The following is a 19668-nucleotide window of genomic DNA, read 5'->3' on the forward strand; positions in this document are numbered from 1 at the left end:
AGAAAGAAAGAAAGAAAGAAAGAAAGAAAGAAAGAAAGAAAGAAAAGTAAGGAACTCCAACTTATTAATGAAAAGTCAGTAATGACGATACTATTTCCAGAAGAGCAGGATACTCAGATTCTTAATAACTGTAGAAATTATTTATTTATTTATCTAATTTTGCAGTGCAGGGGATCAAACCTAGGACCGTGGGTTTGCCAGGCAGTTCCTTATAACTGTAGAGATTTTTGAAAGCCATTTAATATCTTTAGCCTCAGTTCTTATCAATGAAAAAGCCACTGATGACTATATATGAAATACTTAAGCCATAAAAATATTTCTTTCTTTTCTGAACCCACCTCACTCCTCTCATCTTTTACCTAAGAGTTCCAACTTGACAGTATGTGTTAGGGTTTACAGGAATCATTAATCAAGACTTTCCTCTGTGCCAACTCAAGCCAACTTGGTGGAGCAGAGCACTGACCCACAGGATGGAAAGTAAAGGTGAACTGCAAACCTTGTGAGCTGTAACTCTAAGTTGAGATGCAGTAACAGCTGCTGTTGAAGTCTTGGATGTAGCCCAAACATTCTCTGCATCTCTTGTCTCTTGCGCAGGAAACTGTCAGCCACATTTCACAGCCTTTGCATTAGAAAAAGGATAGGTCTGTATTTGAGTCCCAGTTCAAAGATTCTCATGATAGAACTTCAGCACAATTCTACTTAATCAGCTTTGGTAGGATGTGAGATCTTGTGGAAATATGGCCTTCCAGAGAAGTCATGCAGGTAAAGGAACAATTCCCAACAAAAGGGGATAAAGAACTGGGCAACAATTTCCACAAATGTATGTCCCAGTAAGTGACCACAGCTTCTCTGCATTATTTGGCTCAGAAGATCAACATAATCTGTATTACTCACATGCTGCAATGAGGTTTTCTATTTATTTGCTCTTTCTGTTCCATTGTACTTCTTTCCTGGGGTGGGGGGTGAGTATTCTTAAACCTACTAAGGAATGTTTTTCACTCAGTGTTTTTCTGAGCTCAATAATAGTGGGAATTATTTATTTCAACAGTATAAGTTGAGATCCAGTAGTGCATTCCAGATATTTCCAAATCATTGCTCCAGAACCGGCTTACTTTATACACACTATGTACAGAGATGAAAAATCATCTTGTCACAGCCTGCTAGAAGTATTGTAGGGCTGGGGAGATAGCTCAGCATCTAAGCACCTGCCTAGCAAGCGCAAGGAGCCAAGTTTGATCCCCAGTACCACATTCTGTGCCTGCCCGAAACCAGGTGTGGAGATGCACACCTGTGATCTCAATTCTGTGGAGGTTGAGACAGGAGGGTCATTATGAGTCTGAACTGTGTAGTGAGACCCTGTATCAAATAAATAAGTATTTTTTTTTGTCAATCTCACTTGTATTTTATGTTAACTTTATTACATCCTTCTAGTCCCAAAGATAGAAAATATTTTAGCTTTTAATTATTTATTTTTTTCTTTATTTTTCAATACCTAGGATTAAACCCTAGCATACTGAGCTACTCCTGTTTTTTTCATCATTTACTTAAGAGACAGTGTTTTGCTAAGTTGCAAAGTTGCCAAGGCTAGGCTCAACGGGCCTCCTGCTTCCACCTGCCAAAGTGCTGACACTTTGGCATGTGACACTTATGATTTATTACATCTTTTTGCTTTGAGGTCCCATTATTTCTCACCTGAAATATATTTTTATCTTAAAATTTTAATTAGTATAATGTTTATATTACTGCCACCATTGTTTCTCAAGCAGGCACCATCAGCCCCATCAGAATAACCCTGTATCATATAAATGTTTATGCCATCAAATATTTATAGATTTAGATATAGGAAGATATTTCATTATTTATTGTTCTCAGAATTGATACATAGGGATTTCTCATTCATCTCATCTCAGTTCTGAGTATTTGTCAGAGTTTAACTTTAGGGCATCTCCTCTAACTTGATATTCAGCCGTGTTGAACTTTCTTCCTAACTCCTAATACACTTGTGAATGCTGTGTGTTTTGATTTCATGTATGATATCAGTTACTCAATGGCAGAGATGCTGTCCCTTCCTTCTTTTATATTTTCCCCAGTTCTTCTAAAGGTCATTCAATAAATAAACTATGGATGGTTTCATTACCAAAAGGACTGCTTCAGGGTGCATGGGGTTTCTTTTGAAATAACACAAGCTTTAGAATGAAGTGAAATTGAATTTGACTATTGTTTCCAATGTTTAAGAATAACATGAGCTCTGGAAACTATGATATACAACCAAGTCTTTGTTTACTATTATTGAAATGGATGCAGTACTGCCCATCCCTGAGAATGGTGAAGGTCGGATGAGGCAATGTGAAAACACCTGCCGGCATGTCTGGCTTCTAGCATGTGCTCACTAAACAGCTTCCTTCCTTCTGTACATATGCTATTAACCTCTTGGGCCTTTCTTTGAAATACTGATGGAAAATATTTCTCCTTTAGCTCTTGTATTTTCCCCAGGATATTGGACAGTTACAGAAATTGGACAGGTGAAGAATATTTTGGAAGTTTACCACAGCAAAGCTGGAAAATTAGGTTTTATAGACTTCCAAAGATGAAACTGTTGAGTATAAAAGAACAGGATAAGAAACTGAATAATAGGGTCATCAAGTGGAAAATCACTGGACTAAGTTTCCAGGCCTGTGTCCTAGGCCAAGAGCCCATGCTGAAGGTCTTTGTGGCCAGGAAAAGATCACTTAGATCCTTTTCTTAACTCACAGACAAAATTTGGGTTGGGGTAGATGACATTTATGCCCCTTTCAGTTAGAAAGTCAGTAACTTTGAGAGTGACTTAAATAACGAGATAGGGAAATGGGTCGGGACGTGATGACTAGTAGATTGTGAGAAAAACTATCATGCTCAAATTAGTATTGAGCAAGCAACATTCTTCATGATAGAAGGCATAAATCACAAGAAAGACATTTGCCTATTTCTGACAAGAACAAGAAAATATGTAAACTGACCATTTCTATTGGCTGAAAATTTATTAAAATTAATAATAATATCCGTGTCAAAAAAACACTGCATCTTTACAAAGTAATTTCCATGACAATATTTTATTTGTTAACCATAACAACCCTTACACATGTGAAAAATATATTTTATTTTTGCACAGTTCACCCTAGGTTTAGTGTTGTCAGAATAGTTGAAAATGTTTATATAAGAAAGCCATTGTCTAAATTCCTGTGGCTAAGAGACTTGAGTCCTCTAGTTTACAAAATGACTAAAGTAGGAGTAGAAGGTTTTAAATTGTTAAAAGTTTAAAAGGACACAAAAAAAGCAGACTGTCACACAAAAACTCAGAACATAGTTGAGAAATCAGTGGGTGGAGATTTGATGCCTCTACATACAAATTTGGTCTATTCAATAAGCAAGTAAATGCTGTAATTTTTATGTACTACAGAGAGAGGATACAAAATGGAGAATATTGATCTAAGGGAAAGCAGGGAGGTATGGCTTCTGGAAATAGAAAGAGGGTCTAGAGATGGAGGGAGTGGGAAGACTGTGAAGGGGAAGGGAAAGTAAATAGGATTAAATTGTAATATATATATATAAATATATCCCTGAATGCATTCACTATGCATCACAAACATGCACTCATAGAAAAATAAAATAAAAATGTAAAAATAATTGAGCAGAGCAACAATTATACCCTTCAAAATTTTAAAAAACGGATTAAAGATCTCATTGCTCTTTTATGTTCCTTTGCTGTTCATTCACCCAAAACTTTTTATGTCTTCATCTATAAATCAGCATGCAGTCATTTGAAAAGTAGTAAACTAGTTCATAGAAATTCAAATGTGTTTTAATGAGCAAGCTATAAACTCCCCACAGCTATGCTGTGTAACCACCTGTGATGGCTAATAACACTCAATCCCATTACATGAGGAACATTCTCTCATATTCTCTCTCTTTGTATCTCTCCCTCCCTCATTTTTATGTGGGCTCTAAATTGAAGAAATAAAGTGATATAACTATGATTTTGATTTACAGTATAAAATATTCTGTTTAATGAGAAACAATGATGGGATTGCATTTTGGGTGAAAACGTACATGTCTAGTATATGTTTTTTTTAAAAAAACATAACACATCTAATCATTTCAGAAGACCTAGACATAATCATCTTATGAGTTTCTGAAGGAACAGATAACTGACAATCATTTATCTAGAGAATTTCTAGCTACCTTTCATGATTTTTCTCATCAAATTTTCCATTTTAAATAATACATGCTTCTAAGAGTTTTATATAAAAAATAAAACTTGTATAAGTCCGAACTTACTTTAGGGCTAGAGAGATAGCTCAGTAGCATAAGTGCCAGCCTGGCAAACACAAGGTCCTGAGCTGGATGCCTGGTATGAAAAGAAAGAAAAAATGACTTATTTAAGTACACTAGGAAAACTCACTACTTGAAAAAAAAATTCATGGTGAACTACTCTACAAATAAAATAAAATAAAAGTTTCAATGTTCTCCCCACCACAGCCCCAGATTTTCACGTGCCAGGTTTGCTTAGAATGCATTATATTTCATTTTGAATAGTGAGTGCTTTCCCGGATGCATATTTCTTGAGACTTTTCTTTTATTGAGAAAATGAAAGGCTAGCTAAATTTATTAAAATGGTGAGTAAAGAATGTTTTAAATTAATAGGATGTTTGAGGGTAGCAAATAATTTTAGTGCTGTTATTGTGACAGAATTCCTTCTATGACTGGTTTACTTTGATAAAGATGAAGCATGACCTTATAATAAAATACAGCCTTTATCTATAGAGAATAAAGATAATTTCTTTTTACAAGAGTAATTTCATAACTCATTATAACCTTGTGTCTCTTCATCTATAGTTTTAAGTTGAAAAGCAAGTGTTGACTTTGTTTTATTGTTTTTCTTTCTACTGTCAAATACCTTTTATGTAGCCTCTCAAATAATTTGTTACTGTTACTTATGGGTATATGAATACTGGGAATTCTTTCCTGCTGATTTCAATTAAACCAATGGTTTTTTTCTCTTTTAAACAATAACCTTAATTAAACATTAACCATAATTCTGAGGCAGGTGCCCAGTGATAATTATTACAAAATATTTATGGCAAACACACTATTTTATGAAATCATAGAAATTCATTGTGTTCCTTAAAGAAAAACACAAAACTACAGGAAAATATTTTGTGCCAAAATTTAAGTAATTGTATTAATTTCCAATAATATATGAATTCATTCTTGATGCACTATTGCCTAAAAGATAAATATGACTGCAGACAGATAATGTACTAAAAATGCAGTAATTCAATGGCTATTAATCACCATCAGATTTACAATACGAATGATGGCCTGGAAGATAGCTTGGCAGTCTAAGCACCTGCCTGGCAAGCACAAGGATCCAGGCTCAATCCCCAGTACGGCATGCTTCGTCAGCTCCAGAATCCCAGACAAGCTATGCTGGCCACCGAAACCAAACATGGTGGCGCAAGCATAAAATCCCAGCACTGAGGAGCTGGGGAGGCTGAAAACAGTAGGATCACTGAGCTGAGCCTGAGCTGTGTAGCAAGACCATGTAACAACTAAATAAATAAATATTTTTTAAAATTATTAAAATATGAAAGGTGAGATAATTTAAAATCTGTGAAATTAATGTAAATTAAAATAAATTGAGTATTGGGCCCAGTAGGAAACCAAAAAAAAAAAAAATCTATGTTTTCCCCCTGGGAATTTAGTTTATGTTTTATTTATTTATTTATGTATTTTAGGGAAGGGTCTACATGGTGTTCAGAGTCTCACTACTAGATCAAACTCATAGTGATCTGCCTGTTTATAGCCTCCCAAGATCTGGGACCACCACACCCAGTCTCAATTGTTAGCTCAGCCTGCCCTGGGAGTGGAGCAGAAAATGCAGGCCCAGGAATTGAATGTCAGGCCCCTGAGCCTGCTTGCAGGCACTTTAATCCACTGAGCTATTTAGCTGGCCTTTAGTTTATGTTTTAAATTACACAAATTCACACAATACAGTGCAACCATTGAACAGATGCTAAATTTGAACTGGTTTTGTTAATTTTAAGGGTTTTTTATCATTACTGTTTAAAGTTCTTTATAAATTATTGCAAAATCAAATCTTCTCAAGTGCTATTTAAGAGTTAATTCTATTTTATTTTAGGTCTTCACTGGGATTTTTACAGCAGAAATGGTTCTCAAGATTATTGCTATGGACCCCTATTACTATTTCCAAGAGGGCTGGAATATCTTTGATGGAATTATTGTCAGCCTGAGCTTAATGGAACTTGGCCTGGCAAATGTGGAGGGATTGTCTGTACTCCGATCCTTCAGATTGGTATTTTCCTATACTGTGTTTATACCTGATCTTTCACTAGCATAGTATTCCAAATGTTTATTTATAGTTAATATAGTTCTGTCCTTATTTTCAATTTACATCAATATGTGATTTCTAACAACAATGTGGACATTGCCTCTAAAGCTAAGTTTTAACTATTTTCTAAGAAAAAAAGAAAAATGATTGAAATATATTCTGCTGTTGAGGGTACACTGAAATATGCTTGTACTTTTTAATTCATTTCAAATTTATGAGTTTTTGGCTTTATGGTTTGTAAACAAATTTAAATAAAAGTTTTAGGTCCCAATTAATCTTAAATTTTAATCTACCCTATGTTATTAGTGGGAAGTACTATGACGAAACGTATAGTGAAATATTTGATGCCTTTACCATTTTAAACAATAATATAACAAAGGCTTCTTAAATTACAGCAAAAAATGTATTAAAAATACATAATTTCTTGGAAATTAAGTAAATACATATTTTTTTCAAATAGAAAAGAAAGGGCTGTGAATATAATTCAGTGGCATAAATTATTGTCTGGCAAGTACGAAGGCCTAAATTTGACTTCCAGTACCAAAGATATTAAAAGTTAAAAAAGAAAGGAATGCTTTTATATATTTTTATCAAATCAGTTATTTCACTTTTATTCTATAATAGTCAATGAAGAATATGCAATTCATACTTTAGATATTTCATTTTAGTTTTTAAAGTAAGAGGGAAGATAAAAAAGAAGGAATATCGAGGGAAATGTGGCTAAAGTATGTTATGTACATGTATAAATATGCCAAATTGAAACCCTTTAATCTGTAGAGCCAACATGCATTAATAAAAATTTTTGAATAAAATCAAATCGAGCAGGGCATAGTGGCACACACCTTTAATCCCTATACTTGGGAGCCTAAGGCAGGAGAATTATGGCAAGCTCAAGACCAGCCTGGGCTACAAAATGAGCTGAAGACCAGCCTAAATTGCATAGTGAGACCCTATCTCAAAAAGACAAAAAATAAAATAAAATAGAGTGTGAGGGCAAGGGATGTATCTCAGTGTTAGAGCATGTGCCTAACATGAATTAGGTCCTAAATTTAATCCCCAGTCTCTACCAAAATTAAAAATAAAAAAATAAAAACAAAATAGAGTTTGAAGAGGTATTTTTTGATAAAGTTAAAAATTTATATTCAAAGTAGCAATGTGTTTTTATGGGTGGACCTTTGGATGAATCAGAAAGCAAATGCTTGTATATTTAAATGATATCATTTGATTTATAATATTAATGTTATTAACACTATTTTTCTTGCATGTGAAGTTGAATTAGTTTAGTATGGTTTAAGTTTGTGTAGCCCTCAGGTGTGGTTCTACATGTTGTATTAATAAATGAGGTCTAAATTGCAAGATTATATTATGATTACCACTAAGAGTGTATTTTGTTCGATTACAGCTCCGAGTCTTCAAGTTGGCAAAATCCTGGCCCACGCTGAACATGCTGATAAAGATCATTGGCAACTCCGTGGGGGCTCTGGGTAACCTCACCCTGGTGCTGGCCATCATCGTGTTCATCTTTGCTGTGGTCGGCATGCAGCTCTTTGGGAAGAGCTACAAGGAATGTGTCTGCAAGATTTCCAACGACTGTGAGCTCCCGCGCTGGCACATGCACGACTTCTTCCACTCCTTCCTGATCGTGTTCCGCGTGCTGTGTGGGGAGTGGATAGAGACCATGTGGGACTGCATGGAGGTCGCTGGCCAAGCCATGTGCCTTATCGTTTTCATGTTGGTCATGGTGATTGGAAACCTAGTGGTACGTATGTGTTACAAATGAGAATGAGACCAGATAGTGGTAATAAAACAGCCTGCGAGGTAAACATTCCTCTAATTTTGTAATAAAAGATTTTGAATCAAATCCCATTCTGCACATAGACAAGTTACTGAAATTCTCTGAAGCTGAGACTCCCTATCTAGGGTACTAACATAACAACACGAAATCATAGGTTGCAATGATGACTAAATGAAGTTGACCTAACAAATTTTAAGAATCAGAAATATGCCTTTTCTTCTTCCAAGAGCTAATTTTTTTTTTATCATGAAGACGTACTATCCTAATATTTGTTTGATAGGGTCAACTCCACTGACTCTAAAACTAGACCTACTGGTTCTATATTGAAATTGTTTTTTACATGATCATAGTTCACATTTTTGTTTACTCAGAGGCATAGGTTGGATACTATCAAACTTTCAAGACAAACATCTGTGAAACAGAGTATGCATTTCAACTGTGGATTATAATTATCCATATAACTTAAAATGTTAATAAATATGTTCTTCTCTGCATTTATTTCATCAAAGGAAAATAAATTACTATAGTTTGTTTATTCATGTGTGTGAACACTGAGCAGCTTTAAAAGGCTTCCTTGTAGCCTTGACTTTTAAGTATTCATGTTCTATGCATATGAGCTTTAATGCTTAACCTTCTGAGGTGATGCGTAGACACAGAATTTCTTCACATAATCATACCCTTCAAACAGTACAATCAAACAAGATTTCTAAAACAAATACTGGTAGTTTATCTAACAACATGTAAATGTTTCTGAGAAAAGGAAGTTAGAAACCTCTTGGTTCTAAATTAAAAAAGTTCTAGATTCTATAGACCTGATATGGAAATGAGTTGGGTTTCTTGCCTCACATTTATCTCACTACTGTATGAGATAGTCATAACTATGTTGCAAGTTTAGAATATTCCCATAAATAAACGAACTTTCACACCAGGAAATTTCAATTATTTCTGCAGTAGCCTCAGTTAGTCACTTAATTGGGTATTTTTTTTCTGTAATTCTCAATGACACTCTGAGAATTAATGTTTCCCCATATTTTCTTCACAAAAAAGAAGGAAAAGACTAACTTATATGTGTCTAGCCTAAAGGTTTGAATAACTGTAGAGTTGAATCCATCTGTTGAGCTATCTGAGCACATAAATTTCAAAGTATGTTTGATGAGAAATGTGTTAAGCCTTATATAATTTGCATTTGGAATTTTCTGCTATTATAAACATTTCTGATCAGTGGACACAAAGAAATTAAATTTCAAGTATATTGCTTTGACACATATCAGTAGACTATTAAGTAATTAAGATTTTTTCATAACTTACACACAAGAAGACAGACAATGTCTAAAGAAATTGGTAAGATAAAGTAAACTGATTAAGTTGAAAATATATTTTTAAAGCAAAAACTTCGAAAGTGATATTTTTATCTTTTCATTGGCAAGCCTGAGTGGACACAAGTGAAGCTTTAGATCTATTTTTTTTATTCTGCTCACTGGTACAGAAGAGATGCTCAATTTCTCATTGTATCTTTAAAACAGGTAGAAGACATCAAATAGTATGTAATTTTGACATATATATATATATATATATATATATATATATATATAATAAGAATCCAAGAAGTATTTGTTAAAAACAATTTTAACAAAGATCTCAGAAGTTTCTGTTTAGCCTCTTAGTTTTATGCATACTTCAATATAAATAGAACTTTTTCCTTTTCTTTTAGGTTCTGAACCTCTTTCTGGCCTTATTGTTGAGCTCATTTAGCTCAGACAACCTCGCTGCTACTGATGATGATAATGAAATGAACAATCTCCAGATTGCTATAGGAAGGATGCAAAAGGGAATCGATTTTGTAAAGAGTAAGATACGGGAGTGTTTTCGAAAAGCCTTTTTCAGAAAGCCAAAAGTTATAGAAATCCACGAAGGCAACAAAATAGACAGCTGCATGTCCAATAACACTGCAATTGAAATAAGCAAAGAGCTTAATTACCTGAAAGATGGGAATGGAACCACCAGTGGTGTGGGCACTGGAAGCAGTGTTGAAAAATACGTCATCGATGAAAATGACTATATGTCGTTCATCAACAACCCCAGTCTAACTGTAACAGTGCCAATTGCCGTTGGAGAGTCTGACTTTGAAAACTTAAACACAGAAGAGTTCAGCAGTGAGTCAGAATTAGAAGAAAGCAAAGAGGTAATCATGCTTTTAATTTTGATTCCCATTTGTAGTACAACAAAGCACTAAGATTTTTCAGTATTGTTTTATGTAAATGTGCATTATTAGACAGCAATATTGTGACTGGTGGTAGAACTTACTGACAGGTCTGTGTTTAGCATGTGGGAGGCCCTAGGTTGAATCTCCAAGATCATGCACAACAATACTTAAAAGAATAATACGGAAAGCTATAATACTGTAAAATCATGAGAAATTGGGAAATCTATAGAAAGCTCAACTTTCTATAGGAAATCACTATTCTGAACAATTAGTACATGTATTTTCTTTGTAGCTTGAAAATGAAGTTTAAAATGTGGCTGTCAAATGCTATTTAGTACATTCAACTGTGCGCTAGTGTTTTTTAAATGAATTACATTTCATTGATAATTGTGCTGATATCATCTCTTTATATTCCATGTTAGGTTTTTCTTTGATTTTTATAATGCAAAAGTTGTGCAAGGTTTTCAAGAGTTTAATTTTCTACAATAGAGTATTTTATTTATGAACGTATTATATTCCACTTGCTAAGAAATTGCAAGTAGTCCTGAATTTATTTTGCTCAATCAAGGATGGGCTGTCCATATTTTTCAGGTTAATTTAAAAATAGTAAAAGCCACTTAGGCATGTTTGATTTAATAACTAAAGTTAAATTGTAAATTTACTGTCATATTACTAGCTGTCAGAAAGAAATAAGGAAGATTGATTACACTGTATGATTAGAACACATAGAGTCTTATGATAGCAATTCTTCAATTCTGTGAGGGGACAGGAATAAAATATTTTACTATTATTTATTTATAGTCCCCTAGAATACCAGTTGGAAGTAAATCTAGCCCAGATGGAGTTATGAAAGATATATATTATATCTTGAGGGTATGATATTGACACCACGGGAATCTGACTAGTAATGTCTGCCTTTGTAAGCATATTTTGAAACTTTCTTCTTTAAAATAAGTATATCAACATAATTTGATCTGAAATCCTCATCATAAGTAGCTGACAATGTTGCAATCATAGCTTCCTGATTTTGCCCCGAACATATGTTCTCAGAGCTGTTGAGACAAAACAGTAAATTTTAAAACATTTTGAAAAAAGCAAAAAGGAACATACAAAATTAGATGGTGAATATTCTTCCTATGAATTCCACTCAACACTTGGTTACTGAATTCATTTTTTTGTTAACACTGCACATTTTGTTAATCTGAGAATTCAAGTCTACCTTTGTTTTCCATCACTTGATAGATTTCTTTAAGAAGAAATACCAATTAATAACAAGCACTCATTGACCACTTCTTGTCAAATTGCCATTCTTCTGAATACTGGGAGTAAGGAAGAGTTCAACAGTAACCCTATAACATATGTTTCCTTCAGGAGAACCTCAACATCTTTGAATGAACTAACACTAATTCATGAATCATAAATCCTATTTAAAAGTACAATCCCATAGAACTGCACACAAAGTTGCAGGTTTGCAGAATAACAAGAGCAGTAGCTTAATGGAAAACACAAAATTGAAATAGGCTACAAATGCTCAGTCATCAACATATGATCAGAAATCAAAAAGGCGAACACCTGCAAAAGGTGAGCCAGAGTTGAGAGTGAGTTCTTAAAATTAAGGCAAGGTGTACAGCCAGCAGCATAAAGCACTGGTTGAGTAGATAGTGGAAAACATGTTTGTGTTTATAATTCTAGATTATGAGGTTTTGAGGTAAGTCAGAGTTTGGATTGTATACGCAGTTTGGAAGCAATAACATGGTTCCTTCTGAGGTAGTAAGATACTAAGAAAGTGATGCCTTAGGAAAATTTATTTGGCATCAAAGAGAAAAACAGTTTAGAGTGAGAGACCAGGGAGACTATTTTGGAATATTGCTTGATAGCAATGAGTAGATGAATTTCAGTGCTATTGGAATAAGTAAGATTAATACAGTTTGATCAACTTGAAGAATCTAGGAAATTGGAAAAATGATAGTGTCGTTGCTCAAAATGAACTTTTAAAACAGATTACGGAAAGGTTATGGAAAGATTTTGGTTACAATAAAGGTCCTTATCCATAGAATCCATATCCAGGGATTCAAACAACCACAAATCAAATTATTTTAAAACCTTACATATGAATGCCTAAAGGCTTTCCTTTAAAAAGTATAAAAGGTACTTATAGAGTATCTACAATGTATTTGGTATTATAAACAGCCTAGGAATTATTTTAGGGATTATTTAAAGTATAAGGGAAAGTGCATATAGATAATATTTAAACTCTAGGCCAGTTTACATAAGCAACTTGAACATCTGCCTATCTTGGTATTTTCAGGGTATTTGAACCAATTTCTGATGGATATCCAGAGCTGATTTGTTGAAATTAGAGTGACAGTGTTGGACTCAAGGGTCTGGGTGAGAGATCAGGTTTAAAATAAATTTGAGAATACACTTTCTATAATTATTAGAGTCCTTGAAAATAGAAGAGGTCGCTGAAGAATTAATTACAAAGCAAAAGCTGAAAGAAAATTAGGGACAAAATAGTATGCATAGCATAGGGTGAAAAAAGATTAAAAAATGAAGTGAACAAACTTTGCTACATTAATTCTAAAAGTTTTGTGGCACTGGATTTGTGGAAAATAAATGTCTTAATGTCCTTCACAGATATTTCTTTTAATGACTCAAATATCATGAAATTGGAATGAGAAACAATTTGTTTCCCATTATCAAGCCATAGAAAGCATTTATTGCCTTAACAAAATAAAAACCTTTTGTGCATTTTTATAACTAGCCTCTGCCAAACTAATATTGATTGTATAAAATCCAAATAAAAATATATTGAAATTGTTCATATAGAAATATTACTGAGCAAATCAAAGCATAAATTCTGTATTTTTAAAGTTACAATAAATTTTCAAATGATTTCTCACATCATTTCAAAATCAACAATAGATTTTAGGAAAGTGATGTGCTTAAAACAGTACCAGATTTCAAACCTCAGGATAGCAATAGGCCAATTCACATGTAAGTTCACAACAAGATAAAGAATAGATTTAAAAAAAATAAATAAAAGCAATCCTAACACTATGAAATAGATTTGGATAAATTCCAGCTACATGCATTTTTATCTGAAATCTCCCAAAACTGCTGACATTGAACGCTGGTCACATTTTAGGTATGTCATCAACCGGGCTATTCTTTCTCAAACATGATTGCACACGGGCCGGGGAGTTAGCTCAGTGGAATAAGCACTTCCCTGGCAAGCACAAGGGCCTGAGTTCAATCCCTGGTTCCTCAAAAAAAAAAAAAAATGATCGCACACATACAATGTAAATCAACATTTGGGTGTGTGATTCTTTGTATTTTAGGTAGAGTAGCAAAGACACATGGAGTTTGGCTTTGGAGAGCACAAAGCATTGTTTTTCTTTGGTGACAAAGTAGTTAATCACACATTCCTCATTTTAAAACAAGCCAACAAACATGCTACAGCTATTCTTTCCTTTCTATTCATTTTCACACCAAATTATGTTTGGGAAGTTCAGTCCTAGACATATGTTAGAAATAAAAACGTGAGCTGTTATTATTTTATATAATATATGTATTAATATATTGTGTGTTTATTATAGCTCCATATATATGAACACCAGAACACAACCAGGCTGATATAACAAATAGAGAATTTTGCATGAAAAATGTAAGACAGTTAAAAGCATGGATTTCAAAAGTGTTTATTTTCAATACACAATAAACTGGAATTAAATCTTGTGACAAACTCTAATGTATAATTTTGTTTCATTTAAAATTTTTGAAGTTCACATTGTCATGAGTTCTTGGAAGTTTTACATAGCTATAGATAAGTTCTGAAAGGATTGTTTGACTTCCTGAGGGAGGGGTACAGAATAGATGCTGTTAAGACCCATATTTGAAGTTGAATTCCAAAATTAACCAAGCAATATCATACTGTGACCTTCACTGCTTACCATTCTTACTTCTCACAGGGGTAAAACCAAGCTGGAGCCATCAAGAAAGCAGCTCTGGGTTTTTTTAACCAGCCAGAGGCTCGTGCCACCACTTTTACCCAGGTTACCCAAGCAAGTTGTACACGTACAATCACTTTCCAAATGAATTTTGACTGCCTGCATGCTTCTCAGCTGTGTTCCTTCCCCTGCCGTGGCAAGGAGTGCCAGACTCGCCCAGCTGCTCGGCTGAAGCGTGTGCCACCTCACAGCATGGCCAGGCGAGAGGCACAGCCCAGCGGCGTACTTCATTCTGCTAATGAGAATTTTCAGGCTTTAGACTTTTAAAAGCAATAATTGCATGCTCTATAGGATTTACAAGATCTATTTTAAAACTTGATGAAAATGTTTAAGGTTCAATGTAATCAAGGACTTAAAAGAGCATGCATTTTTATTTCTCTGCTTTTATTTCATTGAGATAAGACCACAACATTTTTGTTGTTGATGATTCAGCCCTTATAAGCAAATTGTATAACCAAAATGAGCCCTAATGGCTTTTTTTCTGATAGTACTGCCATTTTCCAATTATTATATTTAGATCCATGAATAAAATTTTCAACCTAGTCAATTCATGTGCTCCAGATGGAAATGTTTGCTTTCATGCTTTGGGGAAAGTCTCCGTAAAAGGAGTAGGATGATAGTGAGGTCTTTCCAAGGGCCGTAGTCTGTGTATGCATTTAGGCACCACATATCTTGGATTTGCAGAAGTTTAGAGAAACTGCGGCAGCAAGAGTCTGCAAAGCCACAGCTTTAAGAGGAAGAAATATCGTGATGTGGGAAGGGAATGTTCATTGCATCTGGATCATTAAAGAATTGGTCTAGTACACTTACTTTTGATTTTGAACTTCCCTAATACACTATACACTAACTTTTCCAAAAATTTCTATCCAAAACAGAAAAAGTAAAAGGAGCTTTAAAAGGTTGCTGGTTTTTATTATTAATTGCTAGTCATATATTTATGAGTGAAGGGAACTTTACAGAATTATTGTGGCTTTGCAAGAAAAATAAGCCTTTGTTCTCATGACACAACTTTTTCCTGTTGATGTCAATAATTACAGTTCTGAGAGGAAATTATGAAGCAAAAATAATTTTTTAAATATTAACCCTTTTCAAGACTTTTAGTGACAAAGAGCATCTAAAGTATGGGACTATCTCTAGGTAAAGCATACGTACTCTGCTTCCTTACAAAAAATTAATAACTAGTTGTGAACTACAACAAATTCAGAAATAAATTATTCCCGAAAAAAGAACAGATACAGTCCCTGGTGACCTATGCAATTTTAACTTCATACCAACTGAGTTTTAAGTGTCAAACAGCACTATTATTCATTGAAGAAACTAGGGTTCATTTTTCTGCACAAGCTGAGTAGAAGTAAACGTCACTGGGAAGTTGTTCCTGCTTACACCATGGTTTGATAGGTTGCCCTCCTTGTTGGAACTTTCTTGGAAACTGAAAGCAGACTCTTGACCAAAGTCCTGAGCTTGTGTCCTGGAAAAGGCACTGTGCTGTTTTCAGACTTTGAAGAGCAAAGGGAGGATGACTCTAGCTTTTGATTTTTCAGCCAGTGTCTTGCAAATGCCCTTTTTAAGAGCAACACACTGGTGTATGAACAGCCGTTTGAAACCTGTCTCAACCTTTTGAGAATTGTCTTGACGCTTCTGCTGAATCAAGTCCAATTAAATCTGGTTCAGATGGAAATGTCTGTGTCTCTTCCAAAGATAAATGGCCTTTTACGTGGGCTCTTTCAATGGCCTTTTACCCTGCTCTTCAACCACCACATAATTATTGTCAGTTTTACAAATTACATTCTTATCAAGGCTATTTTTAAATAAAAGGAGCACTAAAGGTGTTATACATTTAACACATGTCAAGACGAAATCCAACGGTGACAACTTATATTTTTAACCATTTATTAAGTGGTCAGGGGAAAAAAAGAGCTATTGGCTTTAGTCATATTATTTTTCTGCCTTGGAAAAGCAAACAAATGGCTTTAATATGTGGTTGCCTATTTTTAAGTGAGCTCTCGCAAATCAGGAAACGGTTACACATATCCAAAAGATCAAACTAAGGCCCTCATAGTATGTGTGATGAAAAGAATATCCTCATCTACTAGTAAGACAAAAATCCTTCATTTTTTCAGAGAAACGGCTAGATTTAAAAGGCAATCTGTAATGGCTGAATCTTTTATTTTTGTCTCGAGTCATACAGCACTTTGTGAGAGTCAAACATTTGAGAGCTGATTGAGAATAAATGAAATGTGAGCGCATTTCAGTGGAAGTAGGCCAGTTGCTAACATTCTCTTCTACCTCTGGAAGTGGGATTTCATTATTTAATTGGATAAAAATCAACAACAATATTCATCATAACAGGGAAAATTCTGTATAAGTTCTTGTTACCCAGGAGGTGGGAAAATGGTCTTGTGGCCTTTCTGGCTGCTAATTCTGTCATTTCTTATGTGGAAAGAACCCATTTCTCTGAGTGGTATGTGTGGTTAACCTTCTCAAACACGTCCTATTCAGGGACCATGGCTTTGAGAACATGGTTCTTGGATCAGCGTGCGGCTTCCACAGCATTGCGCCAGGCTTCTGCTGCAGCCAGGCATGTTTTCTGTGGCTGAATTAGGCCTGGAGAATGTTGCATCTCCAAACCTGCTTTCCAGTGTGCATTGGTAGCGCATCAGCAAACATCCCTCTGTAGACTCAGCAGCTTCTACAAGGGATGGAAGAATCTAACCTTTAAGCGCTGTAAAATATTGGAGGGGTTAGAGAGAAAATAGTACAAGAAAATCAAGCTTGAACTTGTACTATGTGGTTTTGTATGGAAGCTTTCCATGGTTATATTTATATTCTCAATTGTATTTCTTCTTTTGTTTTGTTTTGTTTTTGGTACCAGGAGTTGAACTCAGGACCTTGTGCTTACCAAGCAGTCATTGCGACACTGAGCTATATCCCTGGCCCCTTCTCAGTTATATTTCTAATTTTTTCAGAATACGTATTAATTTTACTTATTCAGTCGTCAAGTTGATTTTTAGTAAATTTCATTTCCTGTTTCTTTGCTTTTTTTATACATATATCACAGCTATGGCAATATAATGAAAGTAAGTTCTTTGCATTTATCATTACTTACTCTTAAATTAGTTACATAGATTTCAGATTTTGAAAGTCATCTTAGTATGGTTATCAGAAGGATATCATAAAGTATCATCTACAAAGGTATGAGGACCAGAATATTAATGTCTAGGCTATTGAGATTATAAAACATAGAATTCTGTATAGGTTGCTATTATATCAATGTATATAATTTAAATGCTTAACTCTTTTTCAATAGTGTGTAATTGTGGTTTGAAAATACATCAGTAAACTTCTTTAGCTATCTAACTCCTAAAGCATTGCAGATGGTATGTTGCTCAGTTGATGTAATTTAAACATTTTAATGTAATTTAATAAGAATGAAATTCAAGCTACAATTTATATACAGGCAAATGTATAGCTCTTGAAACTTTTATATAGCTGATAAATATATTTTCTTAAGATAAGATTACATATCTTCCTGTGATAAAACTATGACTTATGGGGTTAAAATGGTGTAGTGGTGTTTCTAACTAATGTGATTAAAACATTAAGAAGTCTAATTCTCCAACATGGAAGGGTTGGCTTTATGCCAACCTTCTTAGGGGAAAAAAGTCTTCCATAAAGCACTGGTTAAAATGAACACTCTTCTACTGCTTTCTAACCTTCGTTCCATGGGGGCTTAAGATTCCTCTGAACATTCCTTGAGAAGCTTTCCAGAGCCTAAGTGCTTCTCCTTATGATCCACATAACTCCTGAATAACACCAGAGTAGTTCTCCATATAAATGGACTCTGCTCTATACAAGAGCAGGATGGGTCCAAGGTCTTTTCCTTGGCTGCTTTCAAAAGGCATGCCATGGAGGGGAGCTAACTGAACACTGTCCCTCTCTCCTTTAAGATGTACAAAAAAGATCTCCAAAGCTATTTAAGATGTTACGATTATTACATCGAATATGTTTATATCGTTCACAAACATATAGAATGCAAAACAGTGCTAAAAACAGAAGTACATTCAAGTCATGTTCTGGGAGACACACCTAGAAGCCCAGCTACTTAGGAGGCTGAGCCAAGAGGATTGCAAGCTTGAGACCAGTGCAGGCCACTTCTGAAGGTGCTGTCTCAAAAGAAAAGACAAAAGAAAAAGTAGTTCAGCACTCCTTGTGTTCAATCCCTAGTACTGCCATGAAAAAATTTCAAAGGTTCATATGTGATAATTGATTGAACTATTTATTGGCTGGGCTGTGAAGTATTATTTTGTGCAAATATTTACATTTAATATAAAGCACCTTTAGAATATAGGACAATTATATGAAAAAAAATTTTTTCAAAGTTTTATTGATAAACAGATAGCAATGAGACAGTTTCAAATCAAATTGGAAGTACAGTTTCAACAAATAATACACTGCATATATTCTTCTTAGTGGTTAATTGCTGTATAAGATGTGGACTTGTGATCCTATTTACAAACATCATTAGAACAAATCATTCTATTCATTAAGAGAATACAATTATATATCTATCCCAACCACTTTGAATACACAGATACAAAATGGACATTCATCTGTATACCCCATTTTTTCTAAGTTCCGTTATTGAATATTATAGGTGTGTAAACTCAGCAAAATATTCTAAAAGAGTCCAGTAGCCCATAATAGCATTGGGTCTTCTGTTTAACTGGCAATGTCAGAAATTATTGACCTGAGTCCCCCACAGCTCAACTTAACAGCATGGCTTTATTTCTTATATTTCGACTTCATACTTTTCTACTGGATGGTTAAGACCAAGGTAAAGCAGGACCTATGCAACAAGAGTTGTAGCTTTTTGGTCTGAGAAGGTCAGTGAAATGCCCTCAGGATTTGTCCTGAGATCCTGTACCTCAGATTGTAGAACCTTTATCAGTGCAGCCATGTGGATGAGTCACGGCCATTGCTTGGCCAATGTGCTCTCTGTGAAAGCCTGAGAGAGTGTCTTCTCCCCATGTGACTCTCCTTAGGCACACTCTATGTCATCGATCACTTTCCTCTTTGGCCCCATAATCTTCTTGATCAGAAAATGTGGGACACTACCGAGGTACATGACGTTACAGTACAAGTTCTCATATTTCCTGAGTCTTAATTGACCTTAGAAGGCTAGGGCCAAAATGTTGGCTTTCCTTGTAGCCCTCCTTTTTCTCTAATTTTGGTCTGCAAACTTAGGTTGTTGACCATCCAGAAGAAAAGCTTA

The 19668-nt window shown here is 34.6% G+C and overlaps 1 protein-coding gene across 7 annotated transcripts in view; it reads left to right on the plus strand.

Moving 5' to 3' along the window:
- LOC101567587 (sodium channel protein type 3 subunit alpha) overlaps window positions 1-19668 on the plus strand; it is an 88378-nt gene that overhangs the window by 41586 nt on the left and 27124 nt on the right. For all 7 annotated transcript variants that reach the window (XM_023713635.1, XM_004629861.1, XM_004629860.1 and 4 more), the window contains 3 exons: window positions 6179-6352; window positions 7791-8147; window positions 9895-10365. In XM_023713635.1, the coding sequence (XP_023569403.1) occupies window positions 6179-6352; window positions 7791-8147; window positions 9895-10365 (1002 nt within the window). The remainder of the gene's footprint in view (window positions 1-6178; window positions 6353-7790; window positions 8148-9894; window positions 10366-19668) is intronic.

The sequence above is a fragment of the Octodon degus genome, unplaced genomic scaffold (assembly GCF_000260255.1).
Source record: "Octodon degus isolate 3935 unplaced genomic scaffold, OctDeg1.0 scaffold00032, whole genome shotgun sequence".
Classification (NCBI taxonomy): Eukaryota; Metazoa; Chordata; class Mammalia; order Rodentia; family Octodontidae; genus Octodon; species Octodon degus.